Source organism: Eimeria necatrix, genomic scaffold (genome assembly GCF_000499385.1).
Source record: "Eimeria necatrix Houghton genomic scaffold, Enh_scaff473, whole genome shotgun sequence".
NCBI classification, from domain to species: domain Eukaryota; phylum Apicomplexa; class Conoidasida; order Eucoccidiorida; family Eimeriidae; genus Eimeria; species Eimeria necatrix.
Window position 1 is genome coordinate 1 of NW_013654357.1, and position 15,000 is coordinate 15,000.

Consider the following 15,000-nt stretch of genomic DNA (forward strand, 5'->3'; position numbering starts at 1 on the left):
TGCTGCTGCTGCTGCTGCTGCTCCCGCTGCTGCTGCTGCTGCTGCTGCTGCTGCTGCTCCCGCTGCTGCTGCTGCTGCTGCTGCTGCTGCTGCTGCTCCTCCTCCTCCTCCTCCTCCTCCCGCTGCTGCGCAACCGCCGCCGCTGCTGCTGCTGCTGCTGCTGCTGCTGCTGCTGCTGCAGATATGCGGGGACATCCACGGGCAGTTCTACGACTTGCTGGAGTTGTTTCGCGTGGGGAGTTTTTTGCCGGAGACGAATTATTTGTTTTTGGGAGACTTCGTGGACAGAGGCTATTTTTCGGTGGAGACCTTTTTGCTGCTGCTGGCCCTCAAAGTTCGCTACCCAGACAGAGTCACTCTCATTCGCGGCAACCACGAGAGCCGCCAGATCACCCAGGCGAGCTGCTGCTGCTGCTGCTGCTGCTGCTGCTGCTGCTGCTGCTGCTGCTGCTGCTGCTGCTGGGGGTGGGCGGGGCGCTGGCGTGCTGCTGCTGCTGGTTGCGCTGCTGCTGCGGCTGCTGCTGCTGCTGCTGCTGGTGGAGGCGCTCCTCGGTGCCGCTGCCGCTGGTTGAGGCGCCGCTGCTGCTGCTGCTGCTGCTGCTGCTGCTGCTGCTGCTGCTGCTGCTGCAGGTGTACGGGTTTTACGACGAGTGTCTGCGGAAGTACGGCAGCAGCAGCGTGTGGCGCTACTGCACTGAAGTCTTCGACTATTTGTCTTTGGCAGCAATTATTGACGACCAGCTTTTCGCGCTGCACGGCGGCCTTTCTCCAGCCATTTCCAGCGTCGACGAGGTCTGCTGCTGCTGCTGCTGCTGCTGCTGCTGCTGCGGTCGCTTTGCTGGTGCTGCTGCTGCGGCTGCTGCTGCTGCTGCTGCGGCTGCTGCGGCTGCGGCTGCTGGTGCTGCGGCTGCTGCGCCAGCTTTGCTGGTGCTGCTGCTGCTGCGCGAGCTTTGCTGGTGCTGCTGCTGCTGCAGCAGCTGCTTCCGCTGCTGCTGCTGCTGCTGCTGCTGCTGCTGCTGCTGCTGCTGCTGGGTGGGGTGAGGGCGGTTGTGGGGGTGGGGGTTGCTGGCTTGCTGCGGGTGCTGCTGATGCTCCTGTTTGGAGGGTTTAGGGTTGGGGATGGGTTTTGGGGTTTAGGGTTTAGTAGGGTTTAGGGTTTAGGGTTTAGGGTTTAGGGTTTAGGGTTTGGGGTGCGCAGATTCGCTCCATCGACAGAAAGCAAGAAGTGCCTCACGAAGGGCCCATGTGCGACCTTCTGTGGAGTGACCCTGAAGGCACGCCAAACCCTAAACCCTAAACCCTAAACCCTAAACCCTGAAACCCTCGTGGGTTTTTCTCTCGCCTGCACGAACGCGGGCCCTGGAGGGCAGCTTTAGGGTTTGAAACCGAGAGGCCAGGCTTTGCGATTTAGGGCTTAGGGTTTAGGGTTTAGGGTTTAGGGTTTAGGGTTTAGGGTTTAGGGTTTGGCCGCTGCAGAAATGAAGGGGTGGGGGTACAGCCCGCGAGGCGCAGGCTACCTCTTCGGGTCGGATATTGTGAAGACGGTTCGCAAACCCTAAACCCTAAACCCTAATTTCCAAACCCTAAAGCCTAATTTCTAAACCCTAAACCCGAATTTCTAAACCCTAAACCCTAGAAAGGAGTGGAAAACGCGCATCAGCAGCTTTCCCTTCCCAAGTGTTCAGAGCTTCGACCGCAGGCCCTGCCCCTGAAGGTCAAGTTAGGGTTTAGGGTTTAGGGTTTAGGGTTTAGGGATTACGGTTTAGGGTTTAGGGTTTGGGTGTGCAGTTCTGCCACACGAACAATGTGGAGATCATCGCGAGGGCGCATCAGCTGGTGATGGATGTAAGTTTTTATTTTTATTTTATTTTTATTTATTTTTATTTATTTTTATTTTTATTTCATTTTTGTTTCTTTTTGTTTATTTTATTTCTTTTTTATTTCCTCTTCTATTCTCTTTGTCTCCCTTCGCCTTAAATTTCATTTTTGGCGTTCGCTGCGCGGCCGTTTCGCTGAGGGTTTAGGGTTTAGGGTTTAGGGTTTAGGGTTTAGGGTTATCTGCGCGTGCTTCTGTCTTGTCGCCTGAGCCGCTCTCTTTGCTCCCCCTGTTTGCATCCTCCTCCCTCATTTAGGGTTTAGGGTTTAGGGTTTAGGGTTTAGGGTTTAGGGTTTTGTCTCAGGGCTACAAGTGGTGGTTTGACAAGAGGCTAGTCACTGTCTGGTCCGCCCCCAACTACTGCTACAGGTGCCTAAACCCTAAACCCTAAAACCCTAAACCCTAAAACGCTAAACCCTAGTCCTGAGCTCCTACTAAACCCTAAACCCTAGACCTAGCTGGTAAACGTTGAACCCTAGATCTCATCTTTGCGACCCTAAACCCTAATTCTGCGTTTCTAAACCCTAAACCCTCGCATTTGAGGCAAGGTAAACCCTAAACCCTAATTCTTTGCCTCTAAACCCTAAGCCCTCGCTGGTGCTGCAACCTAAACCCTAAACCCTAATTCTGTGTTTCAAAACCCTTAACCCTCGCATTTGCGGCAAGCTAAACCCAAAACCCTAATTCTTTGCCTCTAAACCCTAAACCCTCGCTGGTGCTGCAGCCTAAACCCTAAACCCTAATTCTGTGTTTCTAAACCCTAAACCCTCGCAGGTGCGGCAACGTGGCGACTGTGATGGAGTTGGACGAACATTTGAATTACCAGTTCAAAACTTTCGAGGCTGCTCCGCCGGTGCGTGCCAAACCCTAAACCCTAAACCCTAAACCCTAAACCCTAGCGCCTTGCGGGGGCGCATCCAGCGCCTGCTTGTCGACTGGGCAGCGGCTGCGGCTTCCACTGAGGCCTGAAGTAGGGTTTAGGGTTTAGGGTTTAGGGTTTAGGGTTTAGGGTTTGTCTTCGCAGGAGCGGCGCGGCATCCCCTCTAAAAAACCGCCGCCAGATTACTTCCTTTAGGGGCCCCCCCTCAGTACCCTTTGGGGCCCCTTGCGGCGCCCCTAGGGCCCCCCGGGGGCCCCTCTTTAGGGGCCCCTGGGGGCCCCCATTGAGGGACCCCTAGGGCCCCTGGGGGCCCCCTGGGGGGGCCCCTAAAGGGGGGCCCCCAAACAAGGAGGCCCTAAGCAGGGCCTCCTTGTGAGGGGGCCCCAAGGGCCCCTATCTAACAACCCCTGGGGGCCCCCTTAGGGGGGCCCCCAGGAGTTGGGGCCCCTGAATTGGGGCCCTTATTGGGGCCCCCATGGAGGGGCCCCTATAGGGGGCCCCATTGAGGGGCCCCCAACTCCTGGGGGCCCCCCTAAGGGGGCCCCTAGATGGGGGCCCCTAGGTAGGGGCCCCTTCTTAGGGGCCCTCTTTAAACCCTTTCGCGAGGACCCTTGAGGGGGCCCCCCGCTACGGGCCCTACCAAGGGCCCCCTTGGAGGGCCCCCTTTTTTAGGGCCCCCTTTTTGGGGGCCCCCTTGAGGGGCCCCCCTTTTGGGGGCCCCCCTGGGGGGCCCCCTTGAGGGGCCCCTAGACCCAGACTTGTGAGGGGCCCCTTTGCTGCTCGCGTGGTGGTTTGCGGCGGCGCCTGTGTGGGGCCTAAAGACCATTGGTGCGTTGCTGCTGCTGCTGCTGCTGCTGCTGCTGCTGCTTCAGCTTCAGCAGAGGCGAATAGCTAGCTAGATAGCTATCTAGCTAGCTAGATAGCTTGCTAGCTAGCTAGATAGCTAGCTAGCTTGCAAGCTGGGCAGATAGGGGGTGAAGCCGGTGACTAGCTGCTGCTGCTGCAGCTGCTGCTGCTTGCTGCTGCTGCTGCTGCAGCTGCTGCTGCGAAGGGCCCCGGGGAGCCTCATGCGGCGATTGGCTCCCTTTGGTAGAGGGCCCGGGGCCCCCGCTCCGCCCATGTTGCTGTTGCTGCTGCTTTGCTGCTGCTGCTGCGCAGCTGCTGCTGCTGCTGCACAGCTGCTGCTGCTGCTAAAATTATTGAGTGTTGCTGTTTGTGTGCACTGACTCGTGCTTATTGGGAGGCTTTTGCCGGCTCCCGTTGCTGCTGCTGCTGCTGCTGCTGCTGCTGCAGCTTTTGCTGCTGCTGCTGCTGAAAGGCCCTGGCTTCTGCCACTTGCTGCCGCAGGGCCCCAAACCTGCTGGCTAGCTGCTGCATCAAAGTCCGGCTGGGTCTTATTTCTTGAGATCTCTTTTTGAAAGTTTTAAATAAATCCGACTGAGACAAAACTCCCAAAGTGCTTCTCCCGTGCGACAAGAACTGCCGGGTCCACCGGCTCATGCCGTGGGGGCCCCCTGGGGGCCCCCCAGTGGGCCCCTTGGGGGACCCTTTTAAGGAAGCTTCAGGGGCCCCCCCCGGGGGCCCCTCAGGGGGCCCCTCGGGGGGCCCCCCAGGCGGAGTTTTGGGGCTCTGGCCCTCACCAGCAACCCTTGGGGGGCCCCCGGGGGCCCCCGCTGCAGCAGCTTCTGTCTTGGGGGCCCCCGCGGGGGCTTCTGCTGCTGCTTCTTTTTGAGGTGCAGCAGCAGCAGCAGATGGGAGGCTCTTGGGACTTGGAGTCTGCTGCTGCGCTGCAGCCAACGGGGGGCCCCCAGGGGGCCCCCCAGGGGGCCCCCCTCCCGTTGGCTGCGGGGGTTTGGCTGCTGCTGTCTCTTCAGTGGCGGCCTCGCCCTCTGCTGCTTCTGCTGCAGCTCCCTCTTCTGCTGCTGCTGCTTCTGCTGCAGCCCCTTCTGCTGCTGCTGCTTCTGCTGCAGCCCCTTCTTCTGCTGCTGCTGCTGCTCCCTCTTCTGCTTCCTCTCCCTTTGGCGCCTCTTGTGTCTCTTGATTTGCTTCTGCTGCTTCTGCTGCTTCTCCTTTAGCCTCTGGGCTTGGCTGCTCTGCTGCTTCCTCTGTTTCCTGGCCCTCAGTCACTTCTGCTGCTGCTGCTGCTGCTGCTGCTGCTGCTTTGTCGGGGGCCTCGGGGGCTGCTGCTGCTTCGCCGCTGCTGCTGCCCGCCTCAGTCTCGCCGCTGGCTCCTTCTGTTTCCCCTGAGCTTTCCTCCTGGGCCTCTCCCTCTGCTGCTTCCGTGCTGCTGCTGCTGCTGCTGCTGCTGCTGCTGCTTTGTTCTGCCTCGCCTGCTGCTGGCGATTCGGGCCCCTCAGCCTCCTCCTCCCCGTCAGTCTGCTGCTGCAAGAAGCTCTTCAGGGCCGCCTCTAGGGGCCCCCGGGGGGCCCCCAGGGGCCCCCGGGGGGCCCCCGCCCGCAGCCGCTGCTGCGGGGGGCCCCCATAGCTATAAGCCAAAAGGTCACCTGGGGGCCCCTGCCTATGGTAGGCAGCAGCGGGGCCCCAGAGGCCCGGGGCTGCAGCGCAAACAAAGAGGTAGGCCCTCATGTTTGGCTGCTTGCTGCGGCTCGCCCTTGCTGCTGCTGCTGCTGCTGCTGCTGCTGCTGCTGCTGCTCTGGTGTCCGCCTCGCCGCTCGCCCAGCGCAGCAGCTGCAGCAGAGCTGGGGAGCCAAGAGACACCCAGGGTCACTCCTGGACAGCCGGAGCTCTTAGACTTGCAAAAGGGGCCTTAGAAGTGGCTGGGTTTGGGGCAGCTAGTGCGGGTTGCTGCTGCTGCTGCTGCTGCGGCGGCTGCAGCTGCGGCTGCAGCTGCGGCTGCTGCGCGGTGTCGAGACAGCGTCGCTGGGCAGCAGGGCACGGGCTGCTCCTTGAAATGGATTAAATTTAAGCAAATTATTCAAATTAAAGAACAAATTTGAGACAAAAAACAGGTTATGAGGGCCCATAGAGCCTGAGGCGCAGCAGCAGCAGCAGCAGCAGCAGCAGCAGCAGCGACCGCTGGACTGGGCCGGCGGGCCCGATGCCGACCAGCGGCTGCCTGTCGGTACACCCCAACTCTCTCTTTTGTCTTCACTTCATTTTAAATTTAATTAATTATTATTTATTTACTTTTGCTTTTCTTTGGACTTCATAAACTGCAGACAGGCGCGCGCAGCAGCCAGCAGCGACGCCTACGGCAGCCGCCAAGCCGACGCGTGAGGCCACCGTAACAGCAGCAGCAGCAGCAGCAGCTGCTGCTGCTGCTGCTGCTGCTGTTGCAAGCAGCAGCAGCCCCTAAACAGCAGAAGAAAACTTAGAGAAGCAATACTGAAGAGGATATAGGGAGTCTAAGATAGAGAGCAGCAGCAATTTTATGGAGCTTTGGCGTCTTGGGCCCCTTAGGGACAGCAGCAGCAGCAGCAGCAGCAAGAAGCTGCAGCCACTAGGCGGCAGCTGCAGCAGCAGCAACAGTAGGATTCTGCAGCTGCTAGGTAGCAGCAGCAGCAGCAGGAAGCTGCAGATGCTACGCAGCAGAAGCAGCAGCAGCAGCAGCAGCAAGCTGCTGCACTGCCGTGCCACGTCTTTGAAGAGAAGCTCTAGAGGCAGCAGCAGCTGCTGCTGCTGTCCTCATTTCAGGTGTACGTACACCTCAGCAGCAGCACTGCTGCAGCTGTTGCTGCTTATTTCCAAATAAATAGCTGCATAGTGCAGCCAGCAGCAGCAAACAGACGGCTTGCTAGACCAGCTAGCCACAGCTAGCCACAGCTAGCCACAGCTAGCCACAGCTAGCCACAGCTAGCCACAGCTAGCCACAGATAGCCACAGATAGCCACAGCCAGCCACAGCTAGCCACAGCTAGCCACAGCTAGCCACAGCTAGCCACAGCTAGCCACAGCTAGCCACAGCTAGCCACATTAGCCGGGAGGCGGCCTGTGTCTGCGTCCGAGCACTGGCCTCGCGATTGTGTCTGCTGCTGCTGCTCTTGCTGCTGCAGCAGCAGCGGCTGCAGCAGCGGCTGCTGCAGCCGCTGCAGCTGCTGCGGGAAGCAAAACAAAGCACAGAGATTCCGAGGCCCTAAACCCTAAAATGCCTCCAGTGCCAAACCCTAAGCCCTAAACCCTAGGGGTTTTGCTGCAGCAGCAGGAAACAGCAGCAGCAGCAGCAACTGCAGCTGCTGCATTTTCCTAGAAGCCGCAGCAGAACTTCGGCGGGAAATACCCGCAACTAGCCACAGCTAGCCACAGCTAGCCACAGCTAGCCACAGCTAGCCACAGCTAGCCACAGCTAGCCACAGCTAGCCAAAGCCACGCCTATACTGGAACTGGGAGTAAGCACTTGTTGCTGTTGAAGCCAAAGGCAGCTAGCACAGCTAGCTAGCCAGCTTCACTGGCTAGCTGTGGTAGCTAGCTGCGGTAGCTAGCTGAGGCTGTCTGCAGCAGCTAGCGTTACAGCTTGTCGCGGCTAGAAGCAATTGCCTGTGGCTAGCTGCCTGTGGCTAGCTAGTTGTGGCTAGATGACTGTGGCTAGCTAGCTGTGGCTAGCTAGTTGTGGCTAGCTAGCTGTGGCTGGCTGGTTGTAGCTGGCTTGTCGTGGCTAGCTAGCTGTGGCTAGCTGGCTGTAATTAGCTGGTTGTAGCTAGCTAGCTGTGGCTAGCTAGCTGTGGCTAGCTAGCTGCGGCTAGCTAGCTGCAGCTAAGCTCTGCTGGGTGTTGCTGGCTAGGTGGGGCTAGCTGCGGCTTGGCTTGGCTAGATGTGGCTAGCTGTGACTGGCTAGCCAAGGCCAGGTGCAGGCAGCCGTGGCTAGCCAGCTGTGGCTGGCTAGCTACAGCTAGCTAGCTGTGGCTGGCTAGCTATAGCTAGCTAGCTACAGCTAGCTGTGGCTGCTCCCGCTAGTGTGTCGTGGGGCCCCACACCTTGCCAGAGTGTGGGGCCCCACGAGCAGCAGCAAAAGCAGCGAGACGCGGCGCTGCTGCTGCTGCTGCGGGGTGGTGTACGTACACCTCAGCTCGCAGCTATTTCGGGGTCCTTTTCTTTCCTTTAAAGTTCAAAATACTTCATTTTTGCATTTTAGATAAATTAAGACTTCTTTTTTCCATCAAAACGGACAAACTGGCTCCACAGAGGCCCTAGGGGGCCCCCGGGGGCCCCCCGGGGCCCCTCGGGGCCCCCCGCGGCGGGCGAGAGGAGTGTCTTGGGGTTCAGTGGGGGCCTCTGCTGCAGCCATTTGTCCCTTTTGGAGTTGAAAAGAAGAATTAAAAGAGAAATTGGGTTTGTGTTGCGGAGAAGGGTTTAGGGTTTAGGGTTTGGGCGCGGGTTTGGGTTTTCGCCGCAATGCCGGGCGTGCTGTCGAAGCCGGAGGCCGCGGGGGGCCCCCCGGGGGCCCCCGGGGGCCCCCCGGGGGCCCCCAGCCCCTTAAGCCCCAGGGAGGGGGAGGGGCCCCTCCATTTCTTTTGCCGCGTGGGCCTCCAGGGCCCCACAAAGGCCCGCCTGGCTGTGGGCTCTTTGGCTTTGCTGCTGTGTTCTGCATGCAACTTGGCGACTCCTTACCTTTTGGGGCTTTGCGTGGACTCTGCGTACCGGGGGGCCCCCCGGGGGGCCCCCTGGGGGGCCTCCTGGGGGGCCCCCTGGGGGGCCCCCTCGCCGTGGGGCCCCTCGCGGGGCCCCACGGCAAACAACTTGCTGCTGCTCTTTGCACTTTTGCTGTTGGGGCCCTCAGCAGCGCCTGCAGGACGGAGCTGCTGCAGCGGGCTGAGGAGGAGGTGCTTACTAAGATTCGGTACAAACCCTAAACCCTAAACCCTAAACCCTAAACCCTAAACCCTAGGCCCTGGCTTTCGGGGGTGGCCCCAAGCCCTAAACCCCCGCGCGAAGCCGCGCGCCGAAGCCGAGGGCGGCGGCGCGGCTTCCGGCGCGGGCTGCAGCGCGCGCGAGGGTTTAGGGTTTAGGGTTTAGGGTTTAGGGTTTAGGGTTTAGGGTTTGTGCAGGTTGTTTTTGTTTGGGAGTTTCCTGAAAAGCCCCCCCAGCTTTTTCGTGCTGCAGTCCGCGGGGCAGCTGGGCTGCCTCTTAGCAGCAGACAGCCAGCTGTTTGCTGCTGTGCTGCTGGGGGGAATTCCTTCTTTGCTGCGCTATTTGAGTTCTGCTGCTGGCGGTTCTGTGGCTTTGCTGCTGCTCAACAAAACCCTCACTGCTGCGGGGCTGCTGCTGCTGCCTGCTGCAGCAGCCACGGCGCTCCTCGTCGCCAGGTAACTCCAGCAGCAGCAGCAGCAGCAGCAGCAGCGCAGCAGCAGCAGCAGCAGCAGCAGCAGGGTGTGGGTTTTCGGGTGCAGGGTTTAGGGTTTGGCGGGAAGGGTTTCTAGCTCAGTGCGTCAGTCGCCCTGCTTGCCCCCAGAGGCTAGGGTTTTGTTGAATTGGGGCTGGCGTTCTCGGTTTGCCCCGCTTCAAGGTGCTCTAGGGTTTAGGGTTTAGGGTTTAGGGTTTAGGGTTTAGGGTTTAGGTTTAGGGTTTAGGGTTTAGGGTTTAGGGTTTAGGGTTTAGGGTTTAGGGTTTAGGGTTTAGGGTTTGCGCGAAGGCGGCTGAAGCGGCTGCGGCAGGAACGGCAAGCAGCAGAAAGCCGGTGGTCTTCTTTGGTGCTGGACCGGCTGTACGCACACCGCGCGGTGTACGTACACCAGCAGCAGCAGCAGGAGGAAGTTCGTGCTGCTGCTGCAGCGCAGCAGCTGCTGGCAGCAGCAGCAGCAACAGCCAGGGCCAGCGGCTGCCTCATGGGCGCCATTTCTTTTGCTTCCAATTTGTCTCTCCTTCTTGTCCTCTACTCGGGGGCCACTCTCTTGAGGAACAAAACCGTAAGCTGCTGCTGCTGCTGCTGCTGCTGCTGCTGCTGCTGCTGCTGCTGCAGGCAGCTCAGCGCCGTTTTTGTCGCTTTTTGTCCCTTTTTTCTCCTTTTTTCCTTTTATCTCTTTTCTTTTCCTTTTCTTCCTTTTTGTTTTCTTATTTGTCTTTAATTGTCCCTTTTTGTCTTTTTGTTTTTCTTTTTTTGCCTTTTTGTTTTTCCCTTTTGTTTCTTTGCTGCTGCAGCGCCTGCAGCAGAAAAGACACACTCTGGTTTTTTGTTTCTTTTTGTCTCCGAGATTATCTGTCTCCTTCCTTTTGTCTTTCCATTTTATTTATTTTTCTTTTTACTCTTTTATCTGTCTCCAGTGTCGCCTGCTGCTGCTGCTGCAGCAGCAGCAGCTGCTGCTGCTGCTGCTGCGGCGCGTCTGCTGCTGCTGAAGTCACTTGGCTTTGCATGCTTCTCTTTCACCGGGACTAGGGCCTGTTTAGTTGCATTTCCTGGGGATTCGAGGCAGCAGCAGAGCTGCTGCTGCAGCAGAGCTGCTGCTGCAGCAGAGCTGCTGCTGCAGCAGAGCTGCTGCTGCAGCAAAAGGAAGTGGAAATAAAAGTTGATGTTTGCTGCTGCTGCTGCTGCAGCTGAGCTACGGGGGCCTCACTTCCTTCGTAGTTTACGCAGCAATGGTTGCTGCTGGCGCCAGCGGCTTGGCTTCGCTGTCTGGGGAGTGGGCGAAGGGGCGTGCTGCAGCAGAAAGAATGTTTGCTGCAATCCAGCCCTCGCTGCAGCAGCAGCAGCAGCAGCAGCAGCAGCAGCAGCAGCAGCAGCAGCAGGAGGGGGGGTTCTCTCTCGATCGGCTCAGGGGCGAAATCGAGTTCCACAACGTCACCTACCTCTACAGCGAGGACGTGCCTAGCAGCAGCAGCGGCGACGACAGCAGCAGCAGCAGCAGCAGCAGCAGCAGCAGCAGCCCGGCGAGCAGCAGCAGCAGCGACAGCAGCAGCAACGGCGAAGGCGTGGGCGGAGTCCGCAGCATTTCCTTTCGAGTTCGCCCCGGAGAGCTGCTGGGCATTGCCGGCCCTTCGGGCGCGGGCAAAAGCACTTTGCTGAAGTTGCTGCTGAAGGAGCTGCGGCCGCAGCAGGGGCGCATCACTGTCGACGGTCTGCTGCTGCTGCTGCTGCTGCTGCTGCTGCTGCTGCTGATTATGCTGCTGCTGATTATGTTTGTGGCGCTGCTGCTGGTGGTGTTTTTGGTGCTGCTGCTGCTGATGTTTGTGGTGCTGCTGCTGCTGCTGTTGATGTTTTTGGTGCTGCTGCTGCTGGTGATGTTTGTGGTGCTGCTGCTGGTGCTGCTGCTGCTGCTGCTGCTGATGTTTGTGCTGCTGCTGCTGTTGCTGGTGATGATTGTGGTGCTGCTGCTGGTGCTGCTTGTGGTGCTTATGGTGGCTGTGTGGTGATGATGCTTGTAGCGCTGCTGCTTATGCTGCTGCTGCTGCTGCTTGAGCTGCTGCTGCTGCTTGAGCTGCTGCTGCTGCTTCTGCTGCTGCTGCTGGGCTGTCCGCTGGGAGCTGTTGAGGCTTTGCGTACGTCCAGTGCAACTGCAGCCGTGCGTCGCCGCTCGAAACAGCAGATGGCGCTAGCTGCTGCTGCTGCTGCTGCTGCTGCTGCTGCTGCTGCAGGGATCGACCTGGAGACGATCCCCACGTCGATTTGGCTGCGGCATGTGCTGGGCGTGGTCAGCGACAGCAGCAGCAAATTATTTGGGGGTTTGACAGTGAAGGAGAACATTCAGTACGCAGGCTGGAGTGCTGCTGCTGCTGCAGACGCGGGCGCAGCAGCAGCAGCAGAAGCAGCAGCAGCAGCAGCGAACTGCTCGGGCTTCCTGCAGCGGCTGCCCCGCGGACTCGACACCCTCGTGGGGGAGGGCCCCGGGGCCCCCGGGGGGCCCCCGGGGGCCCCCGGGGGGCCCCTGGGGGCCCCCGGGGGGCCCCTGGGGGCCCCCGGGGGCCCCGGCTTCAGCAGCGGGGAGCAGCAGCGGCTGGGGATTGCCAGGGCCCTTTACAAGCAGCCGCGCATTTTGCTGCTGGATGAACCCTCAAGTGCTTTGGATGCTGAGGCTGAGCGGGCCTTCACGCAGGCCCTGGCCAACGTCATGCAGCCGCAGCTGCAGCAGCAGCAGCAGCAGCAGCAGCAGCAGCGGGCGAAGGAGGCGGCGGCGGAGGACGCGCCCGAGCAGCAGCAGCAGCAGCAGCAGCAGCAGCAGCAGCAGCAGCAGGTGCTGTGCGCGCTGCTGGTGGCCCACAGCCCCGCCGTGCTGCAGTGCGTCTCGAAGCTGCTGGTGCTGCGGCGAGGTGCTGTTGTGGAGTCGGGGGTTTACGAGGAGCTGCTGCAGCAAAAGGGCACGCTGCATGCGCTGCTCACCGGAGACTCCAAACCCTAAACCCTAAACCCTAAACCCTAAACCCTAAGCAAGGCCTAGGGCGCGGCGAGCCTCGCCGCGCCCGCTGGGCCTCGCGAGAGACTGTCACCCGTTCAGAAACTTCAGCAGCAGAGACCTAACTAACAGCCCTTGCTGCTGCTGCTGCTGCTGCAGCAGCAGCAGCAGCAGCAGCTGTCGCTCTCCGCAGTTGCGGAAACAAACGTTGACTAGGTCGGCGAAAACCCCGCACCACCCTCTTTGGCCTAGCTAGCTAGCTAGCTAGCTAGCCTGCTGCCGGCTAGCTGCTAGCTAGCTAGCTAGCTAGCTAGCTGGCTAGCTAGCCAGCCAGCACGGAGCTGCGCCTGGTGGCTGCAGCAGCTTGCTGCCGCCGGCTGCTGCTGCAGCTCAGGCGGCGCCGCTGCGTCTACTTTTGCTGCTCGTTAAAAACAGCAAAACGCGAACTTCGAGAGTGTCACATTGCTGCAGTTGCAGCAGCTGCAGCAGCTGCAGCAGCAGCAGCAGCAGCAGCTGCAGCAGCAGCAGCAGCAGCAGCAGCGCGTGCGGTTGCTTTGCTTGCAGCGCTGCTTGAACTGCTGTTTGAATAAACATATGGCACGAAAGAGTCTTCTGCTGTTTCTGTCACTCCCGCTGCAGCGCGCTGCTGCTGCTCGCGCTCCTCGCTGCTGCTGCTACAGCTGCTGCTGCTGCTGCTGCTGCTGCTGCTGCTGCTGCTGCTGCTGCTGCTGCGTTAGCCAGAGTCGCGGGTGTAGGCGAAGAGCTGCACGTCAATGCCCGAGTTGCTGAAGCGGCTGATGGACTTCCAGGGCAAAAGTGCCTTCGCCCTGAAGGCCCGGCTGGCTGCAGCAAACGCAGCAGCAGCCGCAAACCCCACAGCCCCACAGTGCATGCATGCATGCATGCGTTCGCTGCATGCATGCATGCATGCATGCGTTTGCTGCACGCATGCATGCATGCATGCATGCGTTTGCTGCGTGCATGCATGCAGCAAGTGCATGCATGCAAGCAGCAAATGCATGCAGGCGTGCAGCAAATGCATGCAGGCGTGCAGCAAATGCATGCATGCATGCATGCATGCATCTGCAGCGGATGCATGCATGCAGAGAGACAGGCGGAGGGAGGAGGCAAGCAGCAGCAACGCAGCAGCAAAGCAGCAGCAAAGCAGCAGCAAAGCAGCAATCTGCAGGAGCAAAGGAGTCAAACAGCCGCAGGCTGCACAGCAGGAGAGCAGCAGCAGAGCAGCAGCAGCGAGAGAGCGGCAGAGGAGCAGCAGCAGGAAAATAGCAGCAGCAGCAGAGCAGCAGCAGAGCAGCAGCAGAGCAGCAGCAGAGCAGCAGCAGAGCAGCAGCAGCAGAGCAGCAGCAGCTGAGGCTCACGGGCAAGGAGAAAGGCAGCAGAAATGTTGCTGCTGCTGCTGATTTGGGCTTCGAGTCTTTTGAAGCTGCTGCTGCCCTTTTGCTGCTGCGGGCTGCGAAGGCCGTAGGGCGCATTCAGCAGCAGCACGGAGCCGTAGGGCAGAAGCCGCAGCGCCTGAGGCCGCAACCCTAAACCCTAAACCCTAAACCCTAAACCCTAAACCCTAGGTGAGGCAGCCTGCGCTGGAGCCGCAAACCCTAAACCCCAGAATCGCCGGAGCGGCCCGGGAAGCAGCAGCAGCGCCTGTGGAGGGAGAGCAGCAGCGACAGCAGCAGCAGCAAAGGGGGCAGCAGCAGGCAGCAACAAGCAGCAGCTGCAGCAGCTGCAGCAGCTGCAGCAGCTCGCGTTCAAGCAGCAAAATGAAAACATTTGCTGCTGCTTCCAGGCAAACCGCAGACGTCGCCACAGACAAGTCGAACAGCAAACAGCTGCAGCCGCGGGTTTAGGGTTTAGGGTTTAGGGTTTAGGGTTTAGAAAGCCCACAGGTTCGAAGTCTGAATGCATCAAAGTCAAAGAACAGGGCAGCGCAGGCGCTGCAGAAGCAGAGACACCGCAAGTCGGGGTGTACGTACAGCTCAGCTCAGCAGCAGGGAAAAGGCAAAAACCCGCAAGCAGCAGCAGCTGCTGCTGCTGCTCCTGCTGCAGCAGCACCAGCTAGGCTCGTCACATGCATGCTGCTGCTGCTGTTGCTGCTGCTGCTGCTGCTGCTGCTGCGCCCTTTTACCTTCCTCTTTTGCTGTAGCAGCTCTTGCAGACCTCACACGAAACGCCTCTGCGTTCATCAGTGCACTCTAAAAAAAGCAAACATAGCAGCAGCTGCTTCTGCTGCTGCTGCTGCTGCTGCTGCTGCTGCCACTGTGTTTGCTGCTGTCATTGATACAGTACCACTGCTGCTGCGTTTGCAACTGCTGCAGCTGCTGCTGCTGCTGCTGCTGCTACGGGCTTGTCTAACCTCAATTTGGTCTTTGTCGCTGTCGCAGCCGAGTAGCCGCAGGCCCTGTATATTCGGGTGGGGCCTGCAGCAGCAGCAGCAGCAACAGCAGCAGCAGCAGCAACAACAGCAGCAGCAGCAGCAACAACAGCAGCAGCAGCGGCAACAGCCCGCACAGAAGATTGCGCATTTACTTGCCAGATTGGCCTGCATAGGGCATACGGCCGAACGCATCCTTAAGCCCTAAGCTTCAAACCCTAAACCCTAAACCCTAAACCCTAAACCCTAACCCCTCCATCCTAAATAACAGTCCTTGCAGCCCTAGCCCCGCGTGCCCCAGAAGATATCCTTAGCGCTCCACTTTCTGCATAAAGGATAGCGGCTTGGGGTTTAGGGTTTGCGGTTTAGTGCTTAGGGTTTAGGGTTTAGGGTTTAGGGTTTAGGGTTTAAGACTTACAGGATGTCGAGGCAGTCCAGGAAGGACTCGAAGCGCAGCATTGAGTGACGGGGGAACTGCGCCACAAAAGAAGCAAACAGCAAGGGCCGCGAAACATTTGGCTGGCTAGCTAGCTAGCTAGCTAGCTGGCCAGCAAACTAGCTAGCTGGCTGGCTAGCTA

At 59.4% G+C, this 15,000-nt stretch overlaps 4 protein-coding genes across 4 annotated transcripts; 2 read left to right on the forward strand and 2 right to left on the reverse strand.

The window, feature by feature from the left end:
* ENH_00056720 (hypothetical protein) lies at positions 1-1,245 on the reverse strand (the record flags this gene model as incomplete). The annotated part of the gene is made up of 3 exons (XM_013581694.1): positions 1-122; positions 394-1,069; positions 1,235-1,245. Coding segments are annotated over 3 exons (809 nt in total), but the record flags the coding sequence as incomplete, so codon positions are not given.
* A 233-nt stretch (positions 1,246-1,478) lies between these two features.
* Positions 1,479-2,951, forward strand: ENH_00056730 (Serine/threonine-protein phosphatase PP-X isozyme 2, related; the record flags this gene model as incomplete). Its single annotated transcript, XM_013581695.1, has 5 exons — positions 1,479-1,544; positions 1,789-1,845; positions 2,181-2,245; positions 2,651-2,729; positions 2,901-2,951. The coding sequence occupies 5 exons, from the start codon at positions 1,479-1,481 to the stop codon at positions 2,949-2,951; spliced, it is 318 nt and encodes a 105-aa protein (XP_013437149.1).
* Positions 2,952-3,989: 1,038 nt separating this feature from the next.
* On the reverse strand, positions 3,990-5,342 carry ENH_00056740 (hypothetical protein, conserved; the record flags this gene model as incomplete). Its single annotated transcript, XM_013581696.1, has 1 exon — positions 3,990-5,342. One exon carries the CDS (start codon positions 5,340-5,342, stop codon positions 3,990-3,992), a length of 1,353 nt encoding a protein of 450 aa, XP_013437150.1.
* A 2,762-nt stretch (positions 5,343-8,104) lies between these two features.
* ENH_00056750 (ABC transporter, putative) lies at positions 8,105-12,039 on the forward strand (the record flags this gene model as incomplete). Its single annotated transcript, XM_013581697.1, has 5 exons — positions 8,105-8,532; positions 8,758-9,015; positions 9,342-9,615; positions 10,241-10,760; positions 11,279-12,039. 5 exons carry the CDS (start codon positions 8,105-8,107, stop codon positions 12,037-12,039), a joined length of 2,241 nt encoding a protein of 746 aa, XP_013437151.1.
* Positions 12,040-15,000: the final 2,961 nt, after the last annotated feature.